The sequence below is a fragment of the Rhincodon typus genome, chromosome 14, assembly GCF_021869965.1.
Source record: "Rhincodon typus isolate 14 chromosome 14, sRhiTyp1.1, whole genome shotgun sequence".
Taxonomy (NCBI): Eukaryota; Metazoa; Chordata; class Chondrichthyes; order Orectolobiformes; family Rhincodontidae; genus Rhincodon; species Rhincodon typus.
The window spans coordinates 45,104,812-45,114,444 of NC_063345.1; the positions used below are offsets into that span (position 1 = coordinate 45,104,812).

The 9,633-nt window shown below is 42.6% G+C and overlaps 2 protein-coding genes across 2 annotated transcripts in view; both read right to left on the reverse strand.

Annotated features, from left to right (window-relative positions):
* LOC109920675 (tumor necrosis factor ligand superfamily member 10-like) overlaps positions 1-5,177 on the reverse strand; it is a 17,002-nt gene extending 11,825 nt beyond the window's left edge. The window contains exon 1 of the mRNA XM_048605507.1: positions 4,900-5,177. Within this exon, the coding sequence (XP_048461464.1) occupies positions 4,900-5,067 (168 nt within the window). The 5' untranslated portion in view covers positions 5,068-5,177. The remainder of the gene's footprint in view (positions 1-4,899) is intronic.
* LOC109917668 (endothelin receptor type B-like) overlaps positions 1-9,633 on the reverse strand; it is a 50,679-nt gene that overhangs the window by 31,208 nt on the left and 9,838 nt on the right. The window lies entirely within an intron of this gene.

Consider the following 9,633-nt stretch of genomic DNA (forward strand, 5'->3'; position numbering starts at 1 on the left):
CTTTTTCTGAAGAAGGGTCCCGACCCAAAACGTCAACTTTCCTGCTCCTCTGATGCTGCCTGGCCTGCTGTGTTCCTCCAGCTCCACACTGTGTTATCTCTGACTACAACATCTGCAGTTCTTACTATCACTAATTGCAAAATTATATCCTTGTTCAAAAAAGTTGGTAAAGACAAGGCTAGCAATCACAGACTAGTCACTTTAATTGGTATTCGGAAACTTCTAGAAACAATTATTTGGGCTTCAATTAATAGTTACATGGAAAAAACATGGGTTGATTCAGAGGAGTCAGGAAGGATTTGTTTTGGAAAAAGAAAATTGTGTCTAACTTGCAAGAGTTTTTTGAAGTTGCAACAGGGAAGATTGATGATGGCAAGATCATTGGTATATTAACTTCCAAGTGTTCAGTACCCTGCTACACAGACTTGTGAAGAAGGTTATAGGTCATGGAATAAAAGGGACAACGGCAATGTGGATATAAAATTGGCTGAGGGATAGGAAACAGACTTCAGAGATGGCACAAAATTTCACAGAATTGTAAACTGTGAGGAGGGCACCATTCTAAATGGTGAGTAGGAGCAGACAGACAGCGTGTATATATATTAAAGGTGGCAGGCAAGGTAGAAAGAGCTGTTAATAAAGCAGACAGTATTCTCAGCTTCATAAAGTATACAAAGTGTAAGAGTAGGGAGGTTTTGCTTAATGTGCTGAACATAAGACATGAGCTAGACCTCAGCTGAGTACTGTGCATATTTCTAGGTGCTATACTTTCAGAAAGACATGAATGCATTGGAAGGTAGCACAGTGACTCAGTGGTTAGTACTGCTGTCTCAAACCACGAGGGATCCAGGTTCAATTCCACCCTTAGGACAGGGACTGTGTGGAGTTTGCACATTCTGCCCACGTCTGCATGGTTATCCTCTGGGTTTCCTCCCACAGTCCAAAGATGTGCAGGTTAGGTGGATTAGCCATGGGTAATTGTAGGGTTACAGGGATGGGGTAAGGTGGGTCTGGATGGGATGTTGTTCGGAGGGTAGGTGTGGACTTGATGGGCCAAATGGCCTGCTTTCATACTATAGGGATTCTATGATTCTAAGTGCAAAAGAGGTTTGTGAGAATGGTTCAAAAGATGAGGAAAATTCAAGTGTAAAGAATGGATTGGAGAAGTTGGGATTGTTTTTCTTAGAGAGGAGAAGATTGCAGGGAGGTATGTTAAAGTTTCAAAATCACTAGGGTCTTACCGCACTCTCCGCGGCTCCACGCTCTCTACTAACCCACCTCCGGCATCTTTCCCTGCAACTGTAGGAAATCCTACACCTACCACCTTACCTCCATTCAAGACACAAAACAAACCTTCCATATCAGACAGGGATTCACCTGCACATCCGTCAACTTAGTCTGCTGTACCCGCTGCTCCCGATGTGGCCTGCTCTACATCCCTGAGACCAAGTGGAGGCTCGGAGACCCGGAGACCGTTTTGTCGAGCATCTGTGCTGTAGATGTGACAAACAACAGCACCTTCCAGTCGCCAACCATTTTAACTCCCCCTCTCACTCCCTGGGTGACATGTCCATCCTGGGCCTCCTCCAGTGCCACAATGACACCACCCACAAACTGGAGAAGCAATACCTCATATTTTGCCTCAGGAGCCTACAGCCTGATGGCCTAAACATGGAATTCACCAGTTTTAAAATCTCCCCACCCCAGGCCTCATCCCCACCTCCTTGACCTGACATAATCTGTCCATCTTCTCTCCCACCTACTTGACCCATCCACCCCACTGACCAATCCCCACCACTCCGTACCTGCACTCACCTATCACCATCCCACCTACCTTCCCCAGCCCCACCCTCCTCTCTCTATTTATTTCCCAGCTCCCTTTCCCCTCACCATTTCTGAAGAAGGGTCCCGACCTGAAACATCAACTTTCCTGCTCCTCTGATGCTGCCTGGCCTGCTGTGTTGCTCCATCTCCACACTGTGTTGTCTCTGACTCCAGCATCTGCAGTTCTTGCTATCTCTAAGGAAAAACTGTTCCCACTCAGAAGGATCAGAAACCAGAGGGCACAGTTTTAAAGACGTGTTGTTTGTGAAAGAAACAATTATGAGATTAGAGTGATACCTGGATCATGACTGCACTGCCTGGAAATGTGATGGAGGCAGGTTCATTTGATGCATGCAACAGAACATTTCTGATTGTCTGAATAGAAACAATGTAGAGGGTTGTAGTGAAACTGCAGGAGATTGACACTGAGTGATAATATTCAGACAACAGTGCAAACATGATGGTCCAAATGGCCCCCTTCTGCACTAACAATTTTGTGATGACTGCTTAGTACCTCACCAAGTCAGCCATGCTTTTGTATCTAAAATCAAGTGGTGAATGTTAACTGACTGGTCAACTATAAAGGCATTACAGTCAACTTGCCAATGTGTCCACCTGCTGCAATCACCATGTGAGTGCAAATTCCTAGGTACTAGGTATTTTTCAAGAGGGTAACCATGGATGGTTTTCCTCTCCTGAGCCTGACAATACTGCTTCCATCTCCATCTGTTGATCTCACATAACTCAACATGGACTGGGAACTGAACCAAAAGCCAAGTTCAGGATAATACCTGGCAGTACATGCACAACCATTGAATCTTTAGTACAAGGGAAGAGAAATAGCTTCTTGGCAACATTTTTATGCTTCCAATAGTGAACCAAGTTATGAAGAAGTGAAGTTGTCCCTGTTAGTTTATTAATATGCTGTGTCATAGCATGAACAAGACAATTTCCTACTCAGGCAATGTCCTGAAAGACATGTTAAAATGCTATAACTTTCAAATTCTTCCACCAGTATGGATCTGAGCTTTTTCTTTGTAAATCAAAAAGGGAGGGGATGAAGGAAAATGAACCTAAAGATTAAAAATAACTTCACAAAACATGATAGCGATCGGAATAAAATAGTGACATGAGCCCAATAAGTCAACATCGCTCCTTATTTTCAGATTAACCACCAAAATGGCAAATCTACCTGTTTTCTTGGAACTACTAATTGCCTTTTTTTTTTACCCCTTTTAACTCAAGACCTGGCTGGCTATTTTTCGCTGGAATTTAGAAGAAAAAGGAGTGATTTGATTAAAGTTTATACTATCCAGAATGGTCTTGAGAAGGTGGCCATGGAAAGGACATTTTTCTTTTGGTTGAGTCCAGAAAGGTTTTAAAATTAGGGCTTACCCTTTTGGACTGAGAGGAAGAGACCTGTTTGCTCCCAGAAGGTGCTAAGACTTTGGAACTTTGCCTCAGAAAGTTTGGGAGGTGGGGTTATAAATATTTTTAAGGCGGAGGTAGATGGCTTCATGTTTAGGCAAAGGAATGAAAGATTATTAGAGATACATGGGAATGTGGAAGTCAGAACACAAATAGATCAGCCATCATTTTATTGAATGTCTGAGCAAGGTCTGTCTTCTACTCCTAATTTATAACTTTGTATGTATATTCAAATGGCAAAATTATTCAACTGCAAATTAGTTGAAGTTATTTAAAATTTCTTCCTCAACAACTTGAACTTTTTTGACACTTGCACAATAAGCCTGTTTTGTAGCATTGTGAAGGGAAAAGGCAGGAAAATGGCAAACGAAAACTGTAACTCAGCTTCAAGTATGGGGTGAAATGTATGATGAAATGAAAAGAGAAGCAAGTTTTTTAAGTTCTTCAACTGTCATACCAATTAATGCTGATTTTTAAAATGCCTGGACAGGAGCATTGAAGAAATTATTCCCAACATTAAAGGGGATTGCATGGGGATGTTGAAAAACTGATTTCAGAAGATTGATGTTTTGTACAGTTTTTTTGAAGAATTGATAGAAATGTAATGTTCATTTTAATGTTCACACTGTACCTGTACAAATTTCAATATACACAGCCTTTAGAATTGGGAGTGTGTGTGGATTTCATTGTACATCGACAGAAATTGTACCTGTATGTGACTACTGAAGTACGGAGATTTTAGCTGTGTCTATGTGGAACTTCTGTACACTACAATTAGTTTGGTGCAAATTTCGATATAAAGACTAGAAATATCGCAAGTGCCTTAACGTCCGCGGAGAGGCACTTAAATCCTGCAGAAAATAATGTTCAGCTTGAAAGTGTGGGTGTGTTATAATTAAACCTGTGTGTCAGAGATGGAAAGTACATCTACACGAATTTCCGGACCGAGGCAGAACTGCTTTATGTAACAGCATTTCCTCTGTAACTCGGTTTCATTGTTCTGACGAAGGGTCACTGCACTCGAAAAGTTAAAATCTGTTTTTCCCTTCTCCCTCTCTCCACAGATGCTGCCAATCCTACTGAATTTCTCCAGCACTTTGTGTTTTTATTTCAGAATTTCCAGCATCCGCAGTTCTTTGTTTTTATTTAATTGCAATGGTTGCGGAGATGAAGAATTGTGCTGACAGTAAAGGGCGGATACGGACTCAGGATTCAGAATTCCCCGAACTCCACCTATTGTGAAAGGCGTCTGAACTAAAATTGATATGGCGCATTCGAGAAGTTGCTGCTTTCGTTTTCGATTAAGTTCTGGTGTTTAGTTTAACCTTCAGTATAAACTTTTTGCTTGCAGAAACTAATGGATTCCAGACTTACATAAACGCACTGAAGCATTTACAAATTGCGACTCTTTTAAGTTCTAGTACTCTGTTAATGGACAGTGCTGAAAATTTCTTGCACTGCAACCTCTTGTTTTGATTTTATGTAACCCTAACTTGTTCATATTGCACGGGGCTAGTTTAGAGTTGCCAGCCATTCTGAATTTAAAACTGTCCAGGGAACAGCAATTCCTTATATGAACAAACTTCTCACCCGTCTCTATATTGGATCTACTTTGCCAACAATGCCAGCAGTTGGTATTGCTCTTACCTGGTCAATCTGATCCGTGAAATAGCAGAAAAAGTAGCAAGTTACACACATTTCAGCAATAGCTATAAATCCCAACAAGAGCGTAACGATGTGCCATTTTCTCTTTTCAACGGCCGTGCACTTTTCGTCCAATTTTTGGTAGATGTAATCCGTCGGAGGCACAGACATTTTTGTTTACCTGAGGTTGCAACCTTTCGGCAGGGTCCACCCGCTCTGAGTTGCAATCCACTGAGATTGTGGCAAACCGGGACCAAAGCCAAGCGTTTCTGAGCTGAGTGACGTTACAGAATGGGAGTGGAATCAAAGACACTGTTTCCTGGGGGTTGCCTCATTCCTCGCAAAGCCAGCCCTTTGCCCCTTGGAGACTACAGCTAGTTGCAAACGCGTTTAAAGTGATTCCGAAAGGTAGCGCAGCAAACGTAGTTACACTCGGACTACTCTACGTTTTGAACAAAAAAAGAACCACAGCCTTTTTCCAAAATTAGAAATCCGGGTCTTAAAATAGCTTTTGAAACAAATTTTAAAAAAGCAAAATACTGCAGATGGTGAAAATCTGAAATAAAAGTGCTGGAGAAACTCACCAGACCTAGCAGCATCTGTGGGGAGAGAAACGGTTAATGTTTCGAGTCCAGTGACTCTCTGCTGACACCGTGTATCTTAATTTCTGTGCATATCAAATAGGACACGTCAAACATGGTCAATTATTGCTCTCTCAATTGTGAGGACAGGTGCTATCGAGCAGGACTTGTGAAGGAATCTGAAGAAGAATCATACTGGACTTGAAACATTAACTTTGTTTGTCTCTACAGATGTTGTCAGACATGTTGAGTTTCTTCAGCATTCGCTGTTTCAGATTTCCAGCGTCCACCGTAATTTGCCTTTCCTGCACGAAGCAGTTTGCTCCTTAAAACTCAGTTTGCGTTCAGCCAGGGCCACTCAGCTCCTGACCTCATTACCACCTCGTTCCAAACACCGAGCTAAAAGCTAACCTACAGGTAAGGAGAGACTGACTGGCTGGACATCAAGGCTGTATTTGACTGAGTGTGGCACTGAGGAATGCCGTCAAACTGGAATAAATGCAAATCAGGGAAAATACCTGCTGCATGGAGTCATACCTGGCATAAAGGAAGATGCTTGTCAAGGAAGAAGTCAATCATCTTAGCTCCAGGACATCACTGTAGTTGTTCCTCAGGGTAACGTCCTAGGCCCAACAATTGGCAGCTGCTTCATAAATGACCTGCTGTACATCACAAGGTCAAAAGTGGGGAATTTTGTTGATTAATTTTAAAGAAAATACCAGAACGATTCATGACTCCTCAGATACTGAACCAGTCTGGTGTACAAATGTAGCAAGACTGGACTAACATCCAGGCTCGGGCTGAAAAGTGGCAAGTAACATTTGTGCTGCACAATTGTCAGGCAATGACCACCTCCAACATCAGAGAATCTAAGCACCACCCCAAGGTAGCTAATGGCATTACCATTATCATTATTAACTGAAATGGACCAGCCATATTCATAAAGTGGCTACAAGAGCAGGTCACAGGCTAGAAATCCTGCAGCGCTAACTTACCTAGCTCCCAAACCCGGTTACCATTGACAAGGAGAGAGTCAAGAGTCAGATTGAATATTCTCTACTTGTCTGAATAGGTGCAGCTCTAACAACAATAATGGAGATAACACCGTAAAAGACAAGGCAGCCTGCTTGATTGGTACGTCAACCTTCACCTTCGACATTTGCTCCCTTCACCATCAAGGCGAAGTAGCAGCATTGTGTCCCAGGTACAAGATGCACTCCTTTGAAAGCAATTCCAATCCCATGATCTCCACCACCTAGAAAGGCAAGGGAAATGGATGCATATGAACACTATCAACTGTGGATTATCTCCGCATCACTCACCATCCTGACTTGGAACTCTTTTTAAACTCAAGAGCTGTTGCAACAACTATTTATTTGTGATCCACGCACAGTAAGAAATCAATGATTTTCCCTCACCTTTGCTGGGTTGAAATCCTGACCAACTTCCTAACAGCAATATGGGTGTCCCTTCACCTCAAGGTCTGCACTGGTTCCAGGAGGTAGCTCACCACCATCTTTCCAGTGAAATTAAGGATGACAATAAATGCTGGCCTGGCCAGCTATGTCCAATGAATAAGAAAAGTTACACACCATCTCAAGCAGGAACTGTAATGCTGTACCCTCACCATTGCTGGGTTAAAGCCTGGAGCTCATTACAGTACAGTGGATGTACTCCCAAAAGAACTGCAACAGATCAAGAAGGCAGCTTACTGTAACCTTCATTGGGACAATTAGCAATCGGCAATAAATGGTGATGTAAGTCATTGAAAAAAAATCACTCCATGTGAATATCTGAAGGCAGTGATGGGCACTGAAAACATTCTGGCAATACAACTGAAGTCTAGTGCTCTAGAATTTGTCACATCCTTAGCCAACAACAATAATGTCTACCCAAAAAGTAGTAAAATGTCCAGGTATGTACTGTTTAAAAAAAAAAGACAAACCCAATCTGACCAGTTACCAGCATATCAATTTACCCTCAGTCATCACCAAAATGAAGAAATGATGAGGATCAATACTATTAAGCAGTACTTACTCAGCATTACCTTGCCCGCTGATACCTAGAGTGCTTTCCACCAGGGACACTGGGATCCAGGCCTAATTGCAGCATTGGTCAAAACATGGACAAAAGGGCTAAATTCACGAGTTGACGTGAAAATTATCACCCTTGACATCAAGGCAGGATCTGAATGAAATGGCACACAGAAGCCGTAGTGAGTTTTGAATCAAGGGAAATCTCTCCACTGGTTGGAGTCCTACAAGAGAAGCAGCTGTATTGGAGGCCAATCACCTAAGGCCTAAAACATTTCTGTAGGAGTTCAAGTTTTGTGTCCGAGGCTCACCACCTTCAACTACTTCATCAATGATCTTTCCACCATAATAAGGTTGGAAGTGATATCGTTCATCAGTCCTCAGATTCTGAAGCAATGAATGCTCACACACAGCAAGTCCTAGACAACATTCAAGTTTGGATGGTTGAGCTGCAAGGTACATTCAAGCTACAGTGGTGCCAGCCAATGAACACGTCCAGAAGGAATCTAACCTTCTTGAAATTCAACAGCATTGCCATCACTGAATTCTCCGCCATTAGTGTCCTGAGGATTAACATGGACCAGAAACTGAACTAAACCATTCATATAAATACTGTGGCTGCAAAACGTGTCAGAGGCTGGGAAATTTGCATGGAATTACTCAGCTTCTAACTTCCCAAAACGTGAACAGGATTTACAAGGCAAAAGTCAGGAGTCAGTGGAATCCACTTGCCTGGGTGAGTGCAGCTGTAATACTCATGAAGCTAAATGCCATTAAGGGTGAAGCAAACTGCTTGATCAGCACTCCATCCACCACACAAAACATTCACTCACTTGACCACTAGTACACAATGACCATAGTGGCCATACACATTACAACAATTCATCAAGGCTCCTTCCACAGCACTTTAAAAACCTGTGACCTCTACCACTTAAAATAATGAAGGAAGCAGACACTTGGGAAAACTAGCACCTGCAAATTTCCCTCCAAGCCACACACCATCCTGATCTTAAATCTTAAAGCAATTAGGGATGGGCAACAAATGCTGGCAGCTAGCCTTGTCAGTGATCCCAGTGTTTTGTGGCATTACCACTATGTTAAATGGAAGAGACGTTGAACACATCCAGCAACTGAAGATTCAGCTGCTGTAGGCTATCAACAGCAGCAAAATTTATACTCAAACACCACTTGCAGCCTCATAGCCTGATACATCTCTTACTCTGTCATTATCATCACATTAAGGGAATCAATACTGATTCAAACAAAAATGCAGGGCAATGTGTCAAGAGTAGCACTAGGCAAACCTGACAACAAGGTATCAATCTGGTGAAGCTACAAGACAAGACTACTTGCATACCAAATAGAATAAGGTGGGCAACATGCAACTGATAGGGTAAGTGATTCCACAACAAACTGATCAGACCCAAGCTCTGCAGTCCTGGTCACATTGGATTGTGAATGGTGGTGGACAAGTAAACAATTTGCTTCAGGAGGGGACCCCGTTCTCAAAAATGGGGGAGCCCAGCACATAAGTCGAAAAGATAAAACTGAAGCATTTGCAACAATCTTCAGCCAGAAGTGCTGAATGGATGATCCAGTTTGATCTTGTCTGGAGATCCCCAGAATTACATATTCCAGTCTTCAGTTAATTCTATTTACTTCCTATGATATCAACAAACAGTTGAAGGTATTGCATACTGTAAAGGCAATGGGCTCAGAAACATTCTGGCAATAGTACTGAAGATTTGTGCTCCAGAACTTATCACTGTCCAACCCAAGATGGCTACCAGACTAGGTTGCCCATGCATGAAGGTCCCAACTTCTGAACCTCACCCCTCACCTGAGGCATGATGACCTTTGGGTTAAAACACCGCCAGTCATGTGTCTCTGAGGAGAGAGTAGCTCTATAGCCCTCAGATTATGGTGACGTTATCTTACATTATCTTCACCAGACTGGCATTCAACAACAATATGGATAGTGCTACTCCCCACTTGCCTGATGAGTGTAGCTCCAACTCAAGAATCTGCAGCAAAAACAAAGTTGCTGGAAAAGCTCAGCAGGTCTGGCAGCATCAGTGAAGGAGAAAACAGAGTTAACGTTTCGGGTCCGGTGACCCATCCTC